General features: G+C 64.4%; 1 protein-coding gene and 1 long non-coding RNA gene across 10 annotated transcripts; one reads left to right on the top strand and one right to left on the bottom strand.

Moving 5' to 3' along the window:
• Window positions 1–9: 9 nt before the first annotated feature.
• CABP2 (calcium binding protein 2) lies at window positions 10–5,697 on the bottom strand. 6 transcript variants are annotated; one of them, XM_089315231.1, is made up of 7 exons: window positions 5,372–5,697; window positions 4,586–4,760; window positions 2,756–2,786; window positions 1,933–2,067; window positions 1,409–1,518; window positions 1,174–1,321; window positions 10–196 (listed from the first exon to the last, which is right to left on the bottom strand). In XM_089315231.1, the coding sequence occupies exons 1-7, from the start codon at window positions 5,440–5,442 to the stop codon at window positions 171–173; spliced, it is 696 nt and encodes a 231-aa protein (XP_089171357.1). In that variant the 5' UTR covers window positions 5,443–5,697; the 3' UTR covers window positions 10–170. The 6 variants fall into 6 exon arrangements, with proteins under 6 accessions (XP_089171357.1, XP_089171311.1, XP_069917645.1 ...); XM_089315185.1 differs by having other exon boundaries at window positions 4,565–4,760; window positions 5,372–5,695; XM_070061544.2 differs by having other exon boundaries at window positions 4,565–4,760; window positions 5,454–5,695.
• Window positions 5,698–8,412: 2,715 nt separating this feature from the next.
• On the top strand, window positions 8,413–11,808 carry LOC138847479 (uncharacterized). Of its 4 annotated transcripts, none has more exons than XR_016222350.1 (3): window positions 8,413–8,510; window positions 9,652–9,718; window positions 11,425–11,808. It is a non-coding gene; the product is annotated as an uncharacterized LOC138847479 (long non-coding RNA). The 4 variants fall into 4 exon arrangements; XR_011385312.2 differs by having other exon boundaries at window positions 8,459–8,728; XR_016222380.1 differs by lacking the exon at window positions 8,413–8,510 and adding an exon at window positions 9,343–9,552.
• The last annotated feature ends 11,599 nt before the right edge of the window (window positions 11,809–23,407 follow it).

The following is a 23,407-nucleotide window of genomic DNA, read 5'->3' as shown; positions in this document are numbered from 1 at the left end:
GCCACCTCCCCAGACCTGAAAACTTTTATTGCCCCAGAAACAGAGCTGCACCGCGGAGGGGCCGAGACGGCCGGCAGGGGGCGCTGCGCCCGGTGTTGGGGAGGGGTCGGCTGGGGACGGCGGCCTTCCCGGATCCCACCTGCCGTGCCGCCTCCAGCTTCGGCACTGGCTCAGCGAGACATCATCCGCACAAACTCTGCCAGGACAAAGCCAGGGTCTTAGGTCTGCTCCACTAGGGGCCCAGGGGGATCCTGCAGCCTTGGGGTGGGCAGGACTTGGGCTTAGGGAGGGTCATTGGGGCACCCTGTGTCTGGCGGGGCCAGAAGGGGGCAGCAGTCATAGTAACCTTGCCACGGAACCTGTTTCCTTCTTCGCTTTGGCTGCTGGGAAGGGGGAGCTCAGCTGCTGTCTAGGGCTTACTTCGGGGACACATTCCTGTGTGCTGATTTTCCTCGGCTTCCTGGCCTCAGCTGATCCTGGCTTTCCCACTATGGGCCGGCACCATCCAGGAAGACCGGTCTGGTTCTGGATCAGCCGCCCAGGCTCAAACCTGACCCCTTTAGCCAGGACCTAAGCTTTCCTGAGAAAAGCCCTTCTTTGTCTACCGACAGGGTGGACACAGTCCCTTCTTGGCGGTCATTAACAGGGAAAGCTCAAGGCACGCGGAGCCCGGCGCCCAGGGCCCCCCACAGCCTCCTCAGCCCCCCTGGTGGGCACCTTCCCGGCACCCAGGGTCCCCCACGGCCTCCCCAGCCCCCCCAGCGGGCACCTTCCCGGCACCCAGGGCCCCCCCATGGCCTCCCCGGCGGGCACCTTCCTGGCGCCCAGGGCCCCCCCACGGCCTCCCAAGCCCCCCTGGTGGGCACCTTCCCGGCACCCAGGGCCCCCCACGGCCTCCTCAGCACCCCGGCGGGCACCTTCCTGGCACCCAGGGCCCCCCCACAGCCTCCCCAGCCCCCCTGGCGGGCACCTTCCCAGCACCCAGGGTCCCCGCACAGCCTCCCTGGCGGGCACCTTCCTGGCACCCAGGGCCCCCCCACGGCCTCCCCAGCCCCCCCAGTGGGCACCTTCCCGGCACCCAGGGCCCCCCCACGGCCTCCCTGGCCCCCCCGGCGGGCACCTTCCCGGCACCCAGGGCCCCCCCACGGCCTCCCCAGCCCCCCCGGCGGGCACCTTCGAAGTCCACCAGGCCGTCCCCGTTGAGGTCCACGTCTCGCAGGATCTCGTCCACCTCCCGCTGGCTGACGCGCTCGCCCAGCAGGGCCTTGAGGGCTGCCCGGAGCTCGCCTATGCTGATGCAGCCATCCCGGTTGGTGTCGAACTGTGGTGGCAGGGGTCGTGCCGTGGGGTCACCGGCTGAGTCCCGCAGGGCAGCCCGCCCCCGCCCCCCATCCCCGCCCGGCCGCACCTCCCGGAAGGCGTCTCGGAGCTCCCTGACCCCGATCATGTCCGCCGTCTCCGCCAGCAGCTTGGGGCCCATCAACTCCACGAAATCTTCAAAGTCCACCTTCCCGCCACCTGGGGGCCACGTCCATCAGACACCGCTGCCCGGCAGCCCCTGGCCCCGCACCTGGCCCTTCCCTCCCAGTGTGCCCACCGGCTGGACCAGGCGCAGTGCCTGCTGGGAATCGGAGTCACCCAGGGGCGGGAGGGGAACAGCACTGTTCAGACTTCCTGGGGCTTCCCCTAGGACGTTCCCCCACGCGTTTCTGTTGTCTGCAAGGTTGGGCGGCCTTCAGCGAGCCCCCTACCCATTCAGAGACTCAGTTTCCCCATCTGTGAAATGGGATCATGGTCCTTGTCCCCCCCCCCCCAGAGGCTGGTGAGATTCTGGGAGGCAGACGTCCTGCCATGAGGGTGACCAAGGGCCCGCGGGGTCCTGGGGGCGAGCTGGGCAGGCCCCAGGGGTGGGCACGGGCCCAAGGCACCTACTGATCTGCTGCGAGATCTCAATGAGCTCCATCTCCGTGGGCATGTAGCCCAGGGTCCGCATGCAGGCACCCAGCTCCCGGTAGCCGATGTAGCCGTCCCGGTCTCGGTCGAACTCCTGGAAGGCGGCCTGCAGCTCTGCCGGGCAGGGTCGGGTCAGTCTTTCCCCCACGCCCCCCGGAATCCCGGCCTGGACCAGCCCACCCTCCTCTCCTTGGCCCCATCATTGCCTCCCCCTACATCCCCCTACACAACCAAGCTCTCAGGCGTCTCAGGGCCTTGGCACAGCTGTCCCTTCTAGTTGTTCTAAGGTGCACCTGCCGTGAGCCGGGCTGCGCTCTGGCACCGAGGACTAAGAAAAGGGAGGAGGGGGGGCAAGAGGGAGGAGGGAGGAAGACAGAGAAAGCAAATCCCTGACCTCATGGAGCCTGCCTTCCGGAACGTTCCTCTCTGCTTCGCTTCTCTGTCACCTCCCCCGTAACGTGTCCCCTGCAGCCCCTTTGCCCAGGCCTGGAGTGCGCCTGGCAGCGTCTACTTGTGATGGACGTCCACCTCCGGGGGCGTGGCCACCTCTAGTCTAGTCCTGGGCCGGGCACCCAGGAAGTGTCCGTGGGGGAACAGATATGACCGGCCTGCCTGTGAACGCGACCAAGGCAGCAACAGCAGGCGGGGGGGCGGGGCTGTCCTGTCAGCCTCCCCCCCCCCCCCGCTGCTTCTGGCCGCCCTCTCGCCCCCCGCTGCGCCCGGGGACTGCCAGGCCCCGCCCCGTGCCCCCTGCCCCGTGCCCCCCGCTCCAGGGTGCCTGCTTTCCTCGCCAGCTCTGTACCTTCAATCTCCTCGGGCCGCAGCTCCCGGTCCTGAGGGGCACACGCAGAACAGTTAGGGCCTCCCTGGAGCCCTCCCCCTCATCCCTTGGGGGTGCCCCACCCCCACCCCGGACACCCAAGGCCTGCATCTGTCTGACACTGCCTGGCCCCTTCCCTGCCACCGGCCAGTGGCTCCTGTGGCCTCGCCGGCCCCCGCACCCCTCTTCCTGAACACGGGGAGCTCCCTCTGGGGCTGAGGCGGAACCTCAGACTCGGTCCCTCTCCTGGGGGCCCTGCCCCCTCCCGCCCTGCCCCTCCGTGGTCGTCTCAGAGGCCCGCCCCTGCGGCTGACCCCTGGCCCCTCTTTCCCGGCTGCCTCCCTGGGGCTGTCTGGGTTTGAGGGCCCCTGGCTGCCCCCACCCCGGGTCTGGCGCCTTTGATCGCGCGTCCCTGCTCCAGCCTCTCCGTCCTGCTCCAGGAGGGGCAGAGCCCGGGGACGAGGGCTGGCGGCGGCCGTACATACGAGCTGCGTGGCGGCAATGCTGGGCCGCAGGAAGATGCAGGCTGGCCCCACCAGGCTGCCGAGCACCGAGTAGCCCGGGACGCCCCCCTGTTCCTCGGGGCTGGGGCCGGGCCCGGGGTGGGAGCCCCCTGTCGGGGAGCCCGACCACTGCCAGGGGTCCTGCAGCAGAGGGAGCAGTGAGCTGGCACGGTGGCCGCATGCCCCTCCCCAGCGCCTCTCCAGGGCGGCGCGTGTCTTTGGAACCCAGCGCCAGGCGGTGGGGAAGGGACTCAGGATGGTTGGGGTCCTCACCCACTAGCGGTCAGGGCAGAGGCCTCTCCCTTAAGGGTTCAGTTGGGCAAACCAAGGCCCAGAGGAGTGGGCAGACTCGGCCAAGGTCCCTGAGGCCATGGCTGGCTGTCAGAGTGGGGCCCACTGTGGGGTCGGGGGGCTGGGGTCCCCATGAGCCCGGCGGGGGAGACCCAGGGATCTGTATGAGCCGAGACCAGGACAGGGCAGAGTTGGGGGCATGGGTGGGGGGAGTCTCCAACCCCATCATCCCACAGCCACACCCTGCTCCGACCCCTGGCCGGCACTCTGGCCAGAGCTGGAGCCCAGCCCGCTGCCCCGCCTACCTTAGGTCCCCGGCGCCAGGGCCGCTTGGCACAGTTCCCCATGGGCTCCTGAACCATGCCGGGCCTGGAGCCCAGGGCGCGGAGGCGGTGGCTGCCGCCAGCCCCCAGCCGCTCCCAGCAAGAGCCGGGGAGCACTGCTGGGATTTTCCTAGGGTTTTGTGGGCAAGATCGGGGGCGGGTGGGCAGGCGGGGGGCCCTGGGCCCCGGGGGCCCGGGTCCTAATCCGGGATTATCTCTGAGCATCACTGCCGTGAGGGGGGCCACTTGGGGCCCCCTGGAAGGCACAGCCTCCCCACGCCTCCTCCTGGGGGTCGTCCGGGCTCCCCACACCCCTCATGGCTGCCCCTAATCCTTCCCAGTCTTCAGAAGCCGGCGCTGGGTGCCAGGCACCTCTCCCTGGAACAGCCGGCCTTGGAGAGGGGAGGCACCCCGGCCCTGCCTGAGGAAGCCCTGCCTTCCCTGTGGGACCCGGGCTCAGCCTGGCTCAGCGGGTTCCCGGGCACCCCCTGCCTGCTCCAGCCCGTGCCCTAGGAGCTGAAGGGGGACGCGGCTGCTGGTCCCCCGTCCACAGGGTGTCCCGAGTCCTCTCCCTGGACTCAGGCCTGGGTCTGTGCTACGGCGGCCCCCAGCAGGGTCCCTGCCACCCCGCTTGTCCCCACAGCCCGGGGCAGGCTCTTCCCTGCCCCCTTTACCTGCCCGTAGGCCGCCTGCACCTGGGCCTCGAGATCCCGGAGGAGCGCCCGGCGCCTGCTGGCTGCGGGGCTGGCCGGGGCTTGGCTGGGCCCTGAAGCACCCTCCGAAGGGCTGGTCTCGCCGGACGGGAGGCTGCCCTCGGCCGGGCCCTGGGGCAGGGCCATGGGGATGGCCCCCCGCTGCGCTCTCCCAGTCCTGTAGGAAGACAGCTTTGTGGGCAGCTGCGGGTGTGGTCCCCAGGGCCCCCGCTGCTCTTCTCCGGGTCCCTCCCCCCATGGCCCCTGGCACAGCTCTGCCAGCCTGGCAAAGCCCCTCTCTCGAAGTCCTCCCTGCCCCCATGCTGCCGCCCTCCAGCCCACACGTGGGCCACACCGAGCCCCCTGGGCTCCACTGACTGTTCCTGCACACCCAGACTCCCGGCCGCCACCCCAGCATCTGCTCTCCCGCTCCCCGGCTCCTGCACCCTCCACCCCCACCCCTTCCACCCCAGGTGTCTCTGAGTCGGCTTCACCTGCCCCCCTCACTCCAGCCACCTCTGATCTCCACCTCTGCCCAGCGGTGTCTCTGATCCACTCACACCCTGTGTCTCCCTGGGGCTCCCTCACCCTCCTGTTGTAGCCTCCACCCCTCCCAGGAGAGCGCCAGGGTTCTAGAATGGCAGCCCCAGATGCCTCTGTGCCCCGCCCCCACCTCCAGCCGGGTCCTGCTGACCCATGACCTCTCCCTTCTCGGGGAGAAAAGGTGGAGGTGGGCCTGCCAGCCCCCCGCAGCCTCCTACGCCCCGTGCTGTGCCCCTGGCTGCTCACCACCCAGCTGCGGCTCCTCGGCTCCCAGAACGAGGCCAGCTGTCCTGCCCCTGTCCAGCCAGGCCCCTCATGATTTATTCACCTGCCCCCCACGCTGGCCTTTGTCCGAGGGAACCAGATCCCGCCAGACACCTGCCACCTGAGCTGGTAGCTCAGCCTCTCGGCCACGCGCGGCCTCCACTCAGGTATTCCTTCAACCAACGTCGGAGGCTGCGGGGAGCCGGCCTGAGGGACAGACCCCCACCTGCCCCGGGTGCGCTTCTGTTGGGTGCATCGAACTTGGGCAAGGGCCGCCGGACAGCTCCCTGTGCTAGTGACGCCGATCTTCGTGGAGGCGGCGGCCCCAGGTTTAACCTGTGCCCTGGTTCAGCGTGAACTTGGAGTATGCCGAGCCCTAACCCTGCAGGGCCTGTTGGGTGAGGGCCCCGGGGAGGGACGAGGGCAGGGGTCAGCAGCCTCTGGAGAGGTGAAGTGGACCAGAGGTGGGAGCCGAGTCTCCAGCACACGTTTGCTCTGTGCCTTCCTGGGTGCCGGGAACCAGCCCGGGACTCCAGCAGGGTGGGTGGCGTGAGGTGGGGATGCAGGCCAGGCCCCTCCAGGCTGCTGAGAGGCCTCGTAAAGCTGAGTAAGCGCCCGAGAGGGAGAGCAGGGAAGGGGGCGGCCACAGAGCCTGCACCGCGCCCAAGGCACGGATGACACCCGAGATAGTCCAGGACGACAGGGCAGCGGCTGCCGGCCAGGGCCAGGTGGTCAAGGAGCAGCAGCGGCGATGGCCGGGTCCTTGGCTTCTGGTCTTGCAAGGGGAGACCTGGGGTGCATCCCTGGCCCAGTCCCAGCTGTTATGGGCATCAGGGGGATGAACTGGCAGAGGGAGCTCTCTCTTTGTCTCTCTGCTCATCAGACTTAAAAAAAAAGTGAAAAACAGAATTAAAAGGTGCAAGAACATTTATTTAACTCCACGCACGGTTCTTCCACGGCATGCGCTTCCATGAACTTTTTGGAGACCCTCGTGTGAGGACCTCTGTCTCCCCCGTCTGAACGGTGACTGTTCCCACGGCAAAGCTTCTGCCGCTCTGTGCTCTCTGCGGGCCCCACCCAGGGCCGGGGACCTGGTAAGCCCGGGGTTTCACAGCCCTGGGGCCGCTCTGCTTGGAGCTGGGCGGCTGCTCTGGGCTCCAGATGCAAGGGAGCCGAAGCGCACAGTGGAGTCCACACCGGTGTTCACGGAGCAGCCGTCCCAGCAGCCAGCGAGTACGCACAGGCTGTCTCTGTGCGAGGCCGTATCACCAGGCTGTCTCTGTGCGAGGCCGGATCACCCTGCACGGCAGGAGGCGAGGCAGCGACACCCGCCGTGGCGTGAAGCGTCCCGGCACGAAGGGACACGCTTGTAGGAGCCGCGTTGGGATAGGGACGTCCACGGGGACAGGAAGTGCGTTGCTGGCTGCCAGGGGCCCGGGGCAGGGCGAGGGGCTGTGGATGGGTGCGGGGGCTTCCCTTTGGCTGTGACAGAGGTGTTCCGGAGTTAGATGGTGGTGATGATGGCGCGACACGGAAGGTACTGAGAAATCCCGGATGTGTGCTTTACACGGGAGCATTTTCCGTGTCAGTAAAGCTGTTTATGAATCGCTAAGTCCCACCCACGATGGTGCCAGTGTCTACAGACTGGTAGGAGACGCGCAGAGGGAGATGCCTGACCTGTGGGCCTGGGACCACGAGGAGGCCCGCGCTGGCCACCGAGGAGCTGACCCACAGCCGCAGAGCCCAGCCGCCCAGAGGGACGGCCCCATGGCAGGGCCCCCCCCGCCCAGGTCTGTGATGCATGGGAGAAGGTGTGCACGCTCCAGGCCACAGCAGGTGAATGAACCTCTCTGAGCCTTGATGGCCCTGGCTGTAAAATGGGAACAAGGCTCCCCTCTCCCGCTGCCCCCCCGCCCGGGGCTGCATGAAAGCTCTTGGTAAGCTGCTCCTGCTGGGCAGATGTTCGTCCAGCTGTGAGTCCGGGATGAGAGCCCAGCTCCGGCGCCCCCTCCTGCCCCTCCCAGCCCCAGGCAGCTGGGGGCTCGCAAGGGGAGCAGGGCTGGACAGTGCTCCCCACCCCGAGCCCTGGCTGCAGGTGCCGCTTCTGACCAGGCCATGCCCCCCGGGGGTCCCGCCCTCGGTGCTTTGGGAAGGACACCTTCCTTTTCCTGGGGGCTGGGACAGGACCCCCCACTACTGGGGGCTGGGACAGGACCCCCACTGCTGGGGGCTGGGACAGGACCCCCACTACTGGGAAAGGACAGGACCCCCCACCTCTGGGGCTGGGACAGGACCCCCACTGCTGGGGGCTGGGACAGGACCCCCACTGCTAGGGGCTGGGACAGGACCCCCACTGCTGGGAAAGGACAGGACCCCCCACTGCTGGGGCTGGGACAGGACCGCTCACTGTGTGCGCTGAGAGCAGTCCCGAGGCCTGTCTGCTCCTGGTCCTCGCGTCTCCCTGGCCGCCCGTGTCCCCAGCCCCAGCTCCTGCGTGAGGGGACGCAGCACACAGACTCAGTACAGAGGGGTGTGGAGGCGACCTGGAGGCGACCTTTTGAACCCTGAAGATGCGGGGGTTCCTGGCTGGGTGGAGCTTATCAGAAGACAAGAGAAAAACCCTGCCAAAGAAGGCAGCTCCGCAGCGGCTGAGCCCCCACTCACCAGGCGGCCGCGAGCTCTGGCTCCCGCGGGAATCTGGCCAGGTGGGAGGGGTGGGGTTGGAAAGGGGCGAGGGTAGACCGCTGAGCGTCCAGCAAGGAAGAGGCGGGAGCCAGCTTTCCCTGTTTGCCTCGTGGCCTTGTGTAACACACAGGAATACAAAGCCCGCGGCAGTCTTCGGGAGCCCTAAGGGGGAGCCTGCTGCCATTACTATCAAGTGTAAGTGGGCATGGTCTTTTTTAAAAAAAAACTAAAGTTACTTTCATTCGGGCACCCTGCATTTATTGACCACCTACTGCGTGCTGGCTTAAAGAGCAAGGCCCGCCCTGGCAGGTGCATCTGGCCCTGCCCCCGCCACACCCGGCGCCTCCTTGCCTGGACAGCCCGGGCAGCACCCACTCACTCGCTCACTCGTGACTCAGCACATTCCCGGTTCCCGGGGCCAGGCGGGGCGCAGCGGGTGAGCAAATCCAAATCCACCCTGGCTGCCGCCCCCCTCCGTGCCGAGTGCCTGCTGCTCTGGGCCCCACAGCCCCGCGGGGTCCTCCTTGCTCGCCCCATGGGTCCGGAACCCCCACCCCCTTCCACCGGCTCTGCTGGTGCTGCCCTGCACCACTGTCCACTCCCCCATCCGCGGTGGGAAGACAAAGGGCGCCAGGTCGGGACAGCTCCCAAAGGGTGAGGCCTGGGGTGGGACCCTCGGGGGCGGGGCCCTCGGGGAGGGGCTTGGAGCCCCCCCCCAGCCTGCGGGCGGCCCGTGCCCTGTGTCCTCCGAGGTCCGGCGGGGACCGCCTCTCTGCTCTGCTGGTGCTGTGGCCTCCGCGCTCTCTCCACACTTGCACTTCCTCCCCAGGAGGCTCCCAAGTCAGGGTCTGTGTCCTGTCCCCTTCTGGGCTGCGGTGACGCTGGGCCTCTGTGGCGGCCCCCAGGCTGACCCCTCGGGGCCAGAGCTGGAAGAGGGAGGTGGTGACCAAGGGGTCCTGGCAGCAGGGGTCCCTCAAGGCCTCCTGTGTGAGGGAGGGCGCCCAGCGCAGGACTGGGCAGCTCCCCGCTTCCAGGCCGCAGGCCTCACCCTGTTCCAGCCCAGTGCCAGCCCCGGGCTGCTCCCTGGTGACGCCTGCCACCCTGGACAGCCCAGCCCAGAAAGGCTGCTGACAGCTGCCCTGGGGCCCGAGCTGCACCTGCAGGGGCTGCCCTCCTGGGCCACAGCTCGGAGGAGGCTGCCAGCTCCTCCCCCCTGCCCCGTGCGTGCCCGTGCAGGCCAGGGGCCATTAGGGAGGTACGGGGCTTCCGTGCGGACATCCCTGCCCGCCACTTCCCACTCTGGCCACACCTGAATGTGGCAAACCCACGCTCATGGCAAGCAGGCCTGTGGCTAGATCCCAGAGGCACTGATTAGGGACATGGCGTCTCCTCCTCGGCCAGCGTGCCCTGGGCTGTCTCTGAGCCCCAAGGTTCCGGGAGCCAGGGAAGGGGGCAGAGGCACTGTGGGAGCGGCCCAGGTAAAAGGTGGGGCAGGGGCCGGGGACCTCTACAACCGCGGGAGCAGGGGTTGCAGGCCGGTGCTGTGGCCCCCTACCTGCCGTCACTTCTGTCTGCAGGAGGATGGTAAGACCAGTGAGACCCTCCCAGCCCAGGGCCAGCGAGGCCTTCTTCACGGGTGACCAGGTGAGCGCTGGGTCCAGCCCCTCCCAGTCCTTGTAGGCCCATTTCTCAGAAGGGCAAACCGAGGCCCTGAGTGGGGTGGCCCCCTAGAGCGGAGGCGGAGCCAGGGACAGCCGTGCACGGCTCTGGAAGCCTGTCTCCCCCACACCCCGCCCTGGAGGTCTCTCCAGCTCTGCTGCTGGCCCCCCACGGCCTGGATGTCTCCCCTGCTTTGGGCCCAAGCTCCGGGCCCTGCAGCCTCCGAGGAGCGCGCGGTGTCTCAGAGGCCTCGGGATGTGAACGGCTTGGCCTCCCCTGGGAGCTGCGTGGTGCTCCCTGGGGACTTTGGGGGGCCGCGAGGGTGGGGCGCACATCTGGACGCTGCAGCTGCCGGGAGACAGTGAGAGGCTGCAGGTCACGCCGTGAGGACGTGCCCAGAGCACCCCCCCACAACCCTGCCGCCCCAAGAGGACACCTCCCGGAACATTCTCCGCCCCCTGCCCTGTCCCACTCGTCCCACTCGCCCTTCCCCCAGCCCCGCTCTGCAGGCTCAGAGCCGCCCTCCCAGCCTGGACCCCGCCGGTGCCGCCTGCCCTCCCCTCTGTGGCCCAGGTGCCCACGTGCACTTCCGCCTCCCCCACGGCCCGCTTGGGCGCCTGGCTTGCTCACCGATCTCCCTCCTGCCACACCCTGCTCCTGAGGGCTGGGACCTGGCGTGGTTCACTTGTTTCTCCCAGGAGAGGTGGCTGACTCACCGCTACCTGTCAGGAAGCGCCGCCCCGCGCTCCCGTGCCAGGGCTGTCCCCTGCGGCGGGGGTGTCACCGGCCTGCTCGGCGCTCGCTCCTATCAGACCTGCCCCAGCCCATGGGCCAGCTGGCCCCACCCGGTGCTGGCCTCATGCCAGGGACCTCGGTGCTGACTCCACTCAACCCTGTGGACAAAGGCAGAGCTCAGAGGCACGGAGGGGACGTGTCCAAGGCCACACGGCCCCGGACTCGCAGAGCTGCTCACGGGGGTCCTCAGACAGCGCAGGCACGGGCAGGAGCCAGGGGCCCCTTGTGGGGGTGCAGTGGGCAGGGCCTCTGGTGTCCATGGTGGAGGCTGAGGAACGGAAGTGGGTGCCCAGGGGACAGGGGAGCCCTGGCAGGCTCTGGAGCGGGGCAGGTGGCCTGCAGGAATCAGCCTGTGAGTGCCCAGGGGAGCTGGGGGCCCCACCTAACCCAGCGCCTTCCAGGGAGCCAAACGAGGCCCAGGGAGGGGACAGATAAGTGGGGAGGCCCCTCCCGCCCAGGGCGCTGTGACTGTGTCCGGGCAAGCCCAGCGGCTGGCGTGGTGTGGCTATCTGAGAGGTCACCATGGGTGCAGTGCCCGGTGTCCCCAGGGATCAGGTCGGAGTCCGGGAATGGCCCCTCACTGTCCCCGCAGAGAACGGGATGAAGCCTCCCTCCGTCTCCAGGGCGGCCCTGGGGAGACTTCGCACGGGGTGGGGGGACTGTGCACTCACGACCTCACGACCGAGTCTCCTGCCCCAAGTTCAGGGAAATGAATCCCTCTGGGTGCTGGGGCAGGGGGGAGCTTCGCTCTCCTCCCCTTCACTCGGGGGAGAAGGTCGAAGGGAGGCTTGGGACCCCCCCCCCCACCGCTGTGTCTGCCGCTGAGCTCTGGCTGACAGTGGAGGACCTGGTAGCCTCTCAGAGCTCAAGTTTGGCTCCTCCACGTCTTCCCACAGATCTCCCCGGGGGAAAGTCAGCGTCGTGGGAGTTGGCCGCCGTTGCTCTTTCCCACTGTTCCCAAAATGGGGCCACTTGGGGGCCGGCGCTGTGACGTGGCAGGTGAAGCCGCCGCCTGCAGTGCCAGCATCCCATATAGATGCTGGTTCGAGTCCTGGTTGCTCCGCTTCCGATCCAGCTCTCTGCTGTGGCCTGGGAAAGCAGCAGAAGATGACCCAAGTGCTTGGGCCCCTGCACCCGCATGGGAGACCCAGAAGAAGCTCCTGGCTCCTGGCTTCAGATTGGCCCAGCTCCAGCTTTTGTGGCCATTTGGGGAGTGAACAAGTGGATGGAAGACTCTCTCTCTCTGTAACTCTGATTTTCAAATAAATAAATATAGCAAATTGCGGCCACTTGGACCTTTACCTGGCTACACCAGCTAAGGCGGCAGTGGCACAGGCAGCAGGCCTGCTCACCGGGCGTGGAGCCGGCAGCGCCTGCAAGTCTCTTCCTCCACCCCCACCACCCTCAGCATCCTCCGGGGGTCCCAGGCCCTGACCTCCAGACACCCGCGTTCACGTGTGACCCAAGCCCGGCCAATCACAGAACCTGCACTCTGGCCGCAGGGACTGGGCCCGGCCAATCACAGAACCTGCACTCTGGCCGCAGGGACTAGGTCATTCTGAGAGCACGTGATCAGAGCTGAGCCAATCAGAGCCCTCCGTGGCCCATCCCGAATCCACTGGCCAGGGGCTTCCTCTGCAGCCGAAGCTCCCATTCGGGCGAGGCTGTGAGGACGGGGAGGCGGAGCTGATGGCGGTGTCGTGGCTGAGGGGGTGGCTCACGAGACAGACACAGAGAGCCGACTTTAGACCCCTGGCCCTCTCTTGCCATGTGTTTGGGAGAGAGGTGAGTGGGCAGTTTCCAGGCAGCGCCAGGAGACCGAGCTGCGTTAGCCCTGTTGCTGGGAGGAGCGGGGGTGGCCAGGGTTGGAGTCAGCAGCACAGCGGGCAGGGGGTGCCAGCCAGCACCGGGGAGACCAACGGGAGCAGACGCGGACCCGGCCAGGAAACGCAGCAAACAGCCTGTACCAGCAGGCCCCGCTGATCGCTTTCTCCAGCTGTTAAAATCGTAGTAACCCGGCCGGCGCCGCGGCTCACTAGGCTAATCCTCTGCCTGCGACACCGGCACCTCGGGTTCTAGTCCTGGTCAGGGCGCCGGATTCTGTCCCGGTTGCCCCTCTTCCAGGCCAGCTCTCTGCTGTGGCCCGGGAGTGCAGTGGAGGATGGCCCGAGTGCTTGGGCCCTGCACCCCATGGGAGACCAGGAGAAGCACCTGGCTCCTGCCTTCGCATCAGCACAGTGTGCTGGCCGTGGCGGCCATTGGAGGGTGAACCAACGGCAAAGGAAGACCTTTCTCTCTGTCTCTCTCTCTCACTGTCCACTCTGCCTGTCAAAAAAAATCGCAGGAATCCAGACAACGCTGCCTGTGAAAGCTTCACCATCTCAAGTGTGGTTCAGCGGTTCCGAACGCAGTCACAGCAGGTGCCGGGCGAGTAGCCGGGCTGCAGTCCGCGACGTGGGAGGCCCGGGCCCCGTTCCTCTGGCGGGCGTCTGTCTGCCTCTCTCTGTCTCTCAGACGAATAAATACGTCTTTCTTATATGGGGGGGGGGTGCCAGCCGTTTACTGACAATGGCTCCGCGGCGAGAAGAGCGCGGCTGTCCACCCCGGAAGCTGAGGGGCCTCACGAGTCCCTGCATTCACTTTGGTGCACGAAGTCTTGAAACCCATGCATGTTCTTCAGAAGACACATTTCCACGCACGTTTTGCCAGCTGCTCACATACTCAGCAATAAAATGTAAAGAGCTGTCTTAAAGAGATTGATTATTTGTCTGAAACAGTTACAGAGAGGGAGAGGGGGATCCTCCATCTGCTGGTTCACTCCCCAGACGACCGCGGTGACCAGGGCTGGGCCAACAGTAGCACAGCCAGGAGGCCGACGTCGGTACAATCTACGCTTCTTGTTCCGATGTGCCCGTGTTACCTGGATGGGGGTGTGTGTCTGTGTGTGTGTGTCTGTGTGTGTCTGTGTGTCTATGTGTGTGTGTCTATGTGCGTGTGTCTATGTGTGTGTCTGTGTGTGTCTATGTGCGTGTGTCTGTGTGTCTATGTGTGTGTCTGTGTATGTATCTGTGTGTGTCTGTGTGTCTATGTGTGTGTCTGTGTCTATGTGTGTGTGTATCTGTGTGTGTCTGTGTGTCTGTGTGTATGTGTCTGTGTATGTGTGTCTATATGTGTGTGTCTGTGTCTATGTGTGTATCTGTGTGTGTCTGTGTGTGTGTGTCTGTGTCTGTGTGTCTATATGTATGTGTCTGTGTGTCTGTGTGTGTCTATGTGTGTGTCTGTGTCTATGTGTGTGTCTCAGTGTGTGTCTGTGTGTGTCTGTGTGTGTCCATGTGTATGTCTGTGTCTATGTGTGTATCTGTGTGTGTGTCTCTGTGTGTGTCTGTGTATGTGTGTCTATATGTATGTGTCTGTGTGTCTGTGTGTCTATGTGTGTGTCTGTGTCTATGTGTGTGTGTATCTGTGTGTGTCTATGTGTCTATGTGTGTCAATGTGTGTGTGTCTGTGTCTATGTTGTATCTGTGTGTGTGTCTCTGTGTGTGTCTCAGTGTGTGTGTCTCAGTGTGTGTCTGTGTGTGTCTGTGTATGTGTCTGTGTATGTGTCTGTGTGTGTGTCTGTGTGTATCTGTGTGTGTCTGTGTGTATCTGTGTGTGTGTGTGTCTATGTGTGTATCTGTGTGTGTCTACGTGTGTGTGTCTCAGTGTGTGTCTGTGTGTGTATGTGTGTCTATATGTGTGCGTGTCTGTGTGTGAGTGTGTTTAGTGCTGTGCAGTCACCTGGGTAAGTACACACTCCCATCACCACGTCACCGCGAGGGCCCCTCCTCCCGCCCCCTCCCGCCCTTATCTCTGGCGACCACTGATCTCTTCTCCAGGGCCCTCTCCTGTCATTTGGAGAACATTCGTTCCAGAAGTGGAATCCAACCCCGCGCAGCCTCTGGGGATCAGCTTCCTGCCGCTCGGCAGAGATCCGCAGGGACCCCCCCCCCCCGGTCTCTGCCCCAGGAGTCCTCCCTGGGCGGGCGCCATCGGCAGCGGGTTAACCGGCTTGCAACCTGGGCGTCCCACCTCCGAGCACGGTTCCCGTCCCATCCAGCCCCTGCTAATGCGCCAGGGGAGGAGCAGAGGACGGCCCAGTGCCTGGGCCCTGCACCCACAGGGGAGACCCCGGTGGAGCTGCCGGCTCCTGGCTTCAGCCTGGCCCAGCCCTGGCCGTGTGGCCATCTGGGGAGGGAACCAGCAGATGGAGGACCCCCCCCCTCTGCCTTTCAAATAAATGAATCCCTAAAATTAAATTAAGTAAAGATGTAGAGGGGAATCTGTTGACTTGGAAAGGTTCAGTGTTTATCAGGAAATCAGAAAAATTCAAAATCTATACACACCTGACACGTGGCTACAAACTATGTGTGGCGAAACACCCGCGCTGTGGTGAGAGGCAGACAGACGGGGACCCCGTGCGGCGTGCGCGTGGGCGTGTGTCCGCTTCTCTCGTTTCCCCGAGCGTCGTGCGCGTGGGCCAGCGCGTGTGTCGGCTTCTCTCATTTCATTTGTTTTTCTCTCCACTGCACGGTGGGCTGTTCTGACACTTCAGTAATTTTTGGAGCAGAGAAAACAATCAAATATTCAATCTGTGAACAACCACTTTTCAAACATGGGTACTGATTCCACCCTCGTCAGGGCAGAAATGGCCACTCCCGGGCCGGCGCTGTGGCTCACTTGGTTAATCCTCCGCCTGTGGCACCGGCACACCGGGTTCTAGTCCTGGTTGCTCCTCTTCCAGGCCAGCTCTCTGCTCCGGGAGTGCAGTGGAGGATGGCCCAGGTGCTTGGGCCCTGCACCCCCATGGAAGACCAGGAGGAGGCACCTGACTCCTGGCTTCGGATCGGCGCAGCGGCCATTGGGGGGTGAACCAGCAGAAGGAAGACCTTTCTCTCTGTCTAACTCTGCCTGTCAAAAAAAAAAAAAAATGAAAAGAAAAGAAAAAAAAAAAAGAAAGAAAAGAAACGGCCACGCCCGCCACCGGGTGGGCTGGAGGAGGGAAGACCAGGATTTTCCCTGCTGCCGAGGTTGCGGTGCTGCACACAGGAAGCCACTGCTCTTTCTAACAAAACTGCTTCCTTATTTAGTGGACAGAGAGACTCACAGAAGGGCAGGCGGGGTCCCTCGCCTACCAGTTCACTCCCAGATGCCCTCAACAGCTGGGGCAGGGGGCAAGGGGCAGGAACTTCCCCCAGGTCTCCCGCGTGGGCGGCAGGGCCCCGACCACATGAGTGTCACCACGGCCTCCCAGGGCCGGCACCCGCAGGCAGCTGGAGGCAGCTGGGACTGGAACCCAGGCGCACTGCGTGGGAGGCAGGCGTCCTAACTGGTGGCTTCACCCCAGGCCAGTGCCTGCCCCCGGGACGCGCGGACACGTCACACGCGCACCGCCATGCGGCCAGCAGCTGCAGCACCCAGGGGCCCGCCTTGACCGGTCCCAGCCAGTGCCCTCTCAGGACGCGGCAGAGCCCCCGTCTGCGAGGCAGGTCGGCCCCTCGTCCACGGCCTTCAGCCGGTCAGACGACGCCCGCAACGTTCCAGAAGTCCCTCCGCTTACTCCAAGCTGCTGACGGCACCAGCTCTATCTCTGGGCGTGCTGGCCAAGACATGCTGACACAGAATTCGTCGTGGCAGGTGCACGCCCACAGCGACGCCTGGGGGACTTTGTCACCTCAGCCGGCTTCAATCTGATGAGTCCGCATCAACGAAAATGACAGAGCAAATATTTGAAGACTCCAAGGAGGGCGAGAACCCTGCGAGCCGTCCGAGGCCATGTTTCACGGCGCAGCCCTGACGGACAGGTGTCTGTTGTGTTAAGATGTTCGGGGGCCCGCACTTAGGCACCAGCTAACCCTGCACCTGTCATGGCCTCAGGAGCCGGCCCCTTTGCCACTGCCTCTGTCACGGCGACAGTGCCGCCCCTGCCGACCTCACGTCCCGGGGGAGAGCGGTGTTTTCTGAACACCACGTTTTGTCTTTTGAAAGGTGGAGAGACATCAAGAGACAGAGAACGAGGTCTCCCATCTCTCTGCTCGCTCACTCCCTAAATGGCCACCGCAGCAGGGCGGGGGCCGGCTGAAGCCAGGAGCCAGGAGCTGCAGCCGCGGCCCGGTGGGGACACCTGCCTCCCGTGGCGGAGCGCCTGGGTCCAGTCCTCACTCTGCTCTCGATCCCGCTTCCCGCGGTCACACGTGCTGGGAGGCAGCAGGTAGCCGGGTCTGTGCCGCCTCGTGGGAGAGCCGATGGAGCTCCTGGCTCCTGGCTTCCGCTAGGCCCAGCCCTGGTAGTCGTGGGCATTTGGGGGAGTGAGCCAGCAGATGAGCTCGCTCTCTCTCTCTCTCTCTCTCTCTCTCTCTAACAAAATAACAGAAAATTTTCCAAAGGACAAAATGACTGCAAACTTAAAGATCTTAACCGACCTTGACCAAGATTCGGGTTTGGGAAGCTGTCAGAGGACTCAGGGCTGCCACGTGCTCAGATGTAGCAGACAGTAGAAGGACGTGACTTCCGGGACAGCATCCTTGGCCACTTCCGGGGCAGGGTCCTCGGTTACAGCCCGGAGCTGGCCTCGTGCGTCAGCTGGGCGCCTGTGGGGCTGCGGGGCCTGTGGCTCAGCTGCTGCCGGCTTCACCTCGTGTGCACCGAGCTACGCTGCAGGACTCACGTGCAAAGGGGTCCTCAGTCCTGAACTTCAATTAGGAAAACCATTTCCAGGCCGGTGCCATGGCAACTTGGCTAATCCTCTGCCTGTGGCACCAGCACACCGGGTTCTAGTCCCGGTCGGGGCGCTGGATTCTGTCCCGGTTGCTCCTCTTCCAGGCCAGCTCTCTGCTGTGGCCCGGGAGTGCAGTGGAGGATGGCCCAAGTGCTTGGGCCCTGCACCCCATGGGAGACCAGGAGGAAGCACCCAGCTCCTGGCTTCGGATTGGCTCAGTGCCGACCGTAGCGGCCATTTGGGGAGTGAGCCAATGGAAGGAAGACCTTTCTCTCTGTCTCTCTCTCTCTGTCTAACTCTGCCTGTCAAAGAAAGAAAGAAAGAAAGAAAGAAAGAAAGAAAGAAAGAACGAACCGTTTCCAAGGCCGGCACTGTGGCGTAGCGGGTAAAGCCTCTGCCTGCAGCGCCGCATCCCATCTGGTCGCTGGTTCTAGTCCCGGCTGCTCCTCTTCCAGTCCAGCTCTCTGCTGTGGCCTGGGAAAGCAGTAGAAGATGGCCCAGGTCCTTGGGCCCCTGCACCTGTGTGGGAGACCCAGAGGAAGCTCCTGGCTCCTGGCTTCAGATTGGCCCAGCTCCTGTCATTGTGGCCATCTGGGGAGTGAACAAGCGGATGCAAGACCTCTCTCTCTCTTTCTCTCTCTCTGTCTGTCTCTCAGCCTCTGCCTCTCTGTGACTCTGCCTTTCAAATAAATAAATAAATAATATTTTTTTTAAAAAATGCCTGCAACACCGCAGCCAAGGCTGGGCAGGCTGAAGCCGGCAGCCGGAAGCCAGGACTCCCTCCAGGGCTCTCCTGTGCGTGGCAGCAGCCACACGACCTGGACCATCGCCTGCCGCCTCCCGAAGTGTGCGTCAGCTGGAAGCTGGAATCCGGAGCAGGACTGGGGCTCAGGCCCGACACGGGCTATGGGAATCCCAAGGAAAACCAGTTTTTAGGAGACTATCTATAAAAAAGGAAGACTCGAGGATCGCCAGCCCCCTGCTCACGGCAGGAGAGGAGGCCAGGACACCCGGCCAAACAGACCCCGGTCTCCAGCCACCGTCGGTTCTGCTTTGCCTCATACCACTTCCCCGGGATCCTCTCCTTCGCTTTCCTGGAAAGCAGGAGTCCAGGGCCCCTGCCCTCTGGGATCGACCGGTTTGATCCCTGCCCTGAGCAATTATTAGCTCGGCTGCAGAGCCAGCAGATAGCAGCCCGGTCACCTCCGCTCTCCAGGACAGAGAGGTGCAGGCGGCAGGTGAGCTAAGGTGAGGCTCGCGGCCCAGCTCTGAGCCTTCCCTTGCTGCGCGGGGCCGAGCGCTCCGGCTGGGCAGAACAGCGCAGGTCCTGCTGCTCTGCGGCTCAGCTGCCACGGATAGCGCTTCTGCCCCCCCCCCCCCCGGCACGTCAGGGAGCAAAGGGGCAGGGAATTCAGAGGGGCAGAGGACGCCAAAGACAAAGCACAGCCGTTAGTGTGCGCCCAAGGTTTCTCCCATCAGCCCCTTGCTTAAGCCTTTATGGTTTTTTTTAATGCTTTGTTTTTATTTATTGGAAAGGCAGAGTTACAGAGAAAGAGGCAGAGACACAGAGAGGTCTTCTATTCTCTGGTTCACAGCTCCAATGGGCAGGGCTGGCCGGGTGGAAGCCAGGAGCCTCGAACTCCATCCGGGTCTTCCACGTGGGTGCAGACGCCCAAGCACTCGGGCCATCTTCTGTTTTGTCCAGACCACATCAGCAGGGAGCTGGATGGGAAGTGGAGCAGCCGGGACTCGAACCAGTGCCCATATGGGATGGCGGCACTGCAGGCTGGGGATTTAACCTGCTGTCCCGCAGCACCGACCCCACCCAGTACATTTTTTTTAGAATATTTTGGAAGTTCCTGCTCTATGGGGCCGGTGCCGTGGCGCGCCGGGTTAAAGCTGCCTGCGTCTGGCCCTGAGGTCTCTCGGACCCCCTGAACCGATCCCCCAACTTCTGTCGTCAGAGACCGGAGGCCTCCCTGCCGCCCCCTCAGTCTGACCTGAGAGGAACTTTCCACAGCTCCCGGGGTGCGGCCAGGAAGCCGGGGCTCCTGGAGGGGGTGACGTCTCCTGCCGCCCTCCAGGGGCTGCGTTCTTTGGGTTTCGGCACCAAAATGGCTCAAAGAAAAATGACTGCAGACGCCAAGGTCTCCGAGGGATTCTGCTCGCGATTCTCGGATGGGGAAGCACAGAACCAAAACGGGCCCAGGCCACGGCTGCACTGTGGTCAGACGCCCGCCTGGGCGCCGCCGACTGGGCGGCCAGGGCACCGCTCGCCTGGGTCTGAGTGTCCCGAGGCCCGCGTCCTCCTCCTCACCCACGGCTTCTCGGTTCTGCTTCCTGCTCCGTGGCCCCACGCTCAAGCTGCTCCTACCGGCCAGCTTCTGCGGCCATCATGGGTCCGGTGTCGCCAGCACACAGAGCACACAGCACGTGCTCAGGGTCCCCATCCGCTGGCGTCACCCCGAGTCCTCTCTCCGGCTAGGGCGATGCGGCCAGCGGGGCCGTGAGCCCAGCCTGCGGGAGGAGCGCTCAGCGTCACTAGCATCGTGTGGATTTGGGGCGGGCACCGAGCATCGAAGTTCACCTCCTTGTGGGGCACCCGCATCCCCTGTCTGGGTGGGGGTCCTGCCTCTGCTTCTGATTCCAGCTCCCTGGGAGGTGGCAGGTGTCGCTCAAGGAGCTGGGTCCCTGCCACCCAGGTGGGAGACTGGCGGCTGCTGTGGGCGAACCAGCAGGAGGGAGATCTCTGTGTCTGACTTCCAGATTAAAAAAAATCTTCTTAAAATCATGTGGATTTTTTTTTTTTTTTGACAGGCAGAGTGGACAGTGAGAGAGAGAGACAGAGAGAAAGGTCTTCCTTTGCCGTTGGTTCACCCTCCAATGGCCACCGCGGCCGGCACGCTGTGGTCAGCGCACCGCGCTGATCCGATGGCAGGAGCCAGGAGCCAGGTGCTTTTTCCTGGTCTCCCATGGGGTGCAGGGCCCAAGCACTTGTGCCATCCTCCACTGCACTCCCTGGCCACAGCAGAGAGCTGGCCTGGAAGATGGGCAACCGGGGCAGAATCCGGCGCCCCAACCGGGACTAGAACCCGGTGTGCCGGCGCCGCTAGGCGGAGGATTAGCCTAGTGAGCTGCGGCGCCGGCCAAAATCATGTGGATTTAGTTTCTCCAGGGAAAGAAGGGAGGGACAAGGAACAAGGGACAGGGACACAGGACAGGGACACGGGACAGGGACACGGGACAGGGACAGGGACATGGGGCAGGGACAGGGACACAGGACAGGGACATGGGGCAGGGACAGGGACACTTAGCCAGAGAAGAGTCCTGGCACCGTGTGGGTGTCTGCCTCACGCCACGCCTTTCCCGCGGCCAGCGCTCCCCTGCCCTCGTGCTCTGAGAACGCGGACCAGAGTTCAGGAATTCCCGAGGGGAGGCCGGAGGCTGGCTGCTGGGGGCACTGGCCACTGGGGGGCCCGGATGCCCAAGGACAGCCCTTGTTGGGGTGGGGGTAGCTGGCCTGGTGGGCTCCAGGGGAGCAGAGGGACGCTGGACTCCAGCGGCCTGGGAGTTGGGGCTCAGACTGGTCTGGCTTAGGGACCCATGGGTCAGGATTTTCCTCCGTTTTTCCAAACGTAAAGTAACATCGTACCCTCGGTGGTGCTTCAGTGTGGACAGTGGCTTGGGAGCCCCCAAGTCCCGCAGTCCTGGGGCGGGGACCCCTGACGCCCTGTTAGCGGCTGGCGGGTTAGGGGTGGAGATCTGAGCTGGGCCTGGGGGAGGCGGTTCTGACCGTTGGCTGTATCAGCCGAGCGTGGCCTGGCCCTGGTGCTCTGCTCCCTGGCTCACCCCCGCCACGCCCTGTGTTTTCCATCACTGCCACCCTGTGGGGTGGGCGCCCCCATCTTGGCCGGCGAACCCCCGACTGGGAGGTAAGCTGCTGCAGCTCAGTGGAAGTGAGGACGAGCAGCGGAGGATTCCCACCGCCAGGCTCCAGCGTCGGATCCCCGGACACCGCCGGTGTCTACACCGCAGCTGAATTCTGACGCTAACTGCTGCGGGTTAGAGCAGGCGTACGGCTCAGCCCCTAAACCTGCCCGCCCCGGCTCGAGGCCTTGGCCACAAGCGCTGGCCCCCTAAGCCTGCCCGCCCCGACTCGAGGCCTTGGCCACAAGCGCTGGCCCCCTAAGCCTGCCCGCCCCGACTCGAGGCCCTGGCCACAAGCGCTGGCCCCCTAAGCCTGCCCGCCCCGACGCTGGCCACAAGCGCTGGCCCCCTAAACCTGCCCGCCCCGACGCTGGCCACAAGCGCTGGCTTCTGCATTTCTGTCCGCCGGGCCCCGGAGTTTGTGCGAAAGGCTCACAAGCTCAGAGACACTTTTCCCGCACGAATCAGTGTGGCAAAGGATCAACTCAGCGACGGGCAGGGGAAGGGGCGCACAGGGCGAGGGCCGGCCGGGGGCTGCGAGGCGCCTCCACGCCCTCTCTGCCCAGAAGCTGGGAGAGAACCCTGGGGCGGCTGCGTCCAGCCCGAGCCTGAGGAGAGCCCAGCTGGGTGAAGAGCACAGGAGGAGGTCCTGGCGCCGCGGGACCGTTTCTGCAGAATCCACGTGGAGCTTTGCAAGCATCAGTCAGGCGAGAGCCGACGAACCCCTCCCGTCCCTGGAGGCAAACCTTTAGCCTCTCGTGTCCGGCTCTTCTAAGGCTTTTCTCTCTCTTTCACTGTTTTTAGAAAGATATATTTATGCATTTGAAAAGCAGAGTGACAGAGACAGAGACAGAGACAGAGACAGAGGGGGAGAGAGAGAGAGAGAGAGAGAGAGAGAGAGAGGTCTTCCATCTGCTGGTTTACTCCCCAGATGGCTGCAATGCCCAGGGCAGGCCCAGGTCAAAGCCAGGAGCCTCCTCCAGGTCTCCCACGTGGACACAGGGGCCCAAGCACTTGGCCCTTCTTCCACTGCTTTCCCAGGTGCATCAGCAGGGAGCTGGATTGGAAGTGGAAGTGGAGCAGCCGGGACTCGAACCGCTGCCCATGTGGGATGCCGGCGCCGCAGGTGGCAGCTTAACCATCTGTGCCACAGTGCTGGCCGCTCTTTTCCTGCTTCTCGGTCCATCAGTCTGGGGTCTTTCCGGTCCTCTGTCAGGTCCTGATGGCCGCGTTGTCCCCCTAGTTCAGAGAGTAAGAAACGCAGCTGTCAGCTCGCGCTGTAACCGACAGCTCATCTCAGGTTCCCTGCTGCAAGGTGCAGGCCTTTGAACCACCGCTTCCTCTCTCAGCTTTCACTTCTGAGCTCCGGTTATTAACTCCTTCCAGGGTCAAGGCTGATGACGGGGGCTATCTGCAGCCGCCGCTGGGCCCTGTGCTCTGCCTGCTGCCGATGCGTCGCTCCCGGGAGCGTCAGCAGGTGCACCTCTCTGTGGTGTGTCCTTTTGTTCTGAAGGAGTTTCTGGTCGCCTTTGTTTTTCCTGCTTCCTCGTTTGTGCGTGTCAGGCCTGCACTGGTTTCAGCCTCTGTGAGCAGCCAGATGTTCCGCGCCTGTCTCCGCGGGACTCCCCGGTGTCTCCCTGTCTCCGCGGGACTCCCCAGTGGCTCCCTGTCTCCGCGGGGACTCCTCGGTGGCTCCCTGTCTCCGCGGGACCCCTCGGTGGCTCCCTGTCTCTGCGGGACCCCTCGGTGGCTCCCTGTCTCCGCGGGAACTCCTCGGTGGCTCCCTGTCTCCGCGGGACCCCTCGGTGGCTCCCTGTCTCCGCGGGACCCCTCAGTGGCTCCCTGTCTCCGCGGGACTCCTCGGTGTCTCCCTGTCTCCGCGGGACTCCTCGGTGCCTCCCTGTCTCCGTGGGACTCCCCGGTGGCTCCTGCTCTTCTACCTGGGCTGTTCTCCGGGCCTCCCACGTGGCAGGGGCTGCCGTGTCCCGGGGTAGCTCTTCCTGGGGTGCACTGGGGCCGATGCTAGCGCGGAGTCAGGGTGCACATCAGCTGACGGGGACAGAAGGACGTGGAGGGAGCTGCCTGGGGTCGCCTTTGCCCAAGAAGACCCCGAAGCCAGAAACTCAGAACAAAGACGTTGCCCGTGTCAAGAGGACACGCGTGTGTGTGTGTGTGCTTCTGAGGATCTCACAGAAGTC

Source organism: Oryctolagus cuniculus, chromosome 1, assembly GCF_051225735.1.
Source record: "Oryctolagus cuniculus isolate XC-2025 breed Fujian yellow rabbit chromosome 1, ASM5122573v1, whole genome shotgun sequence".
In the NCBI taxonomy this organism is placed as follows: Eukaryota; Metazoa; Chordata; class Mammalia; order Lagomorpha; family Leporidae; genus Oryctolagus; species Oryctolagus cuniculus.
The sequence above is the reverse complement of the archived record's forward strand: the minus strand, read 5'-3'. Positions and strand labels throughout refer to the sequence as shown.

Excerpts from the sequence above, each read along its gene's own strand:
- CABP2 (XM_089315185.1), bottom strand. The coding sequence starts at position 5,442 with ATGAGGGGCCTGGCTGGACAGGGGCAGGACAGCTGGCCTCGTTCTGGG. Across the intron at positions 4,761-5,371 it reads CGAGGAGCCGCAGCTGGGTG|GACTGGGAGAGCGCAGCGGG; the intron begins GTGAGCAGCCAG and ends GTCTTCCTACAG. Across the intron at positions 1,322-1,408 it reads TCCGAGACGCCTTCCGGGAG|TTCGACACCAACCGGGATGG; the intron begins GTGCGGCCGGGC and ends CTGCCACCACAG.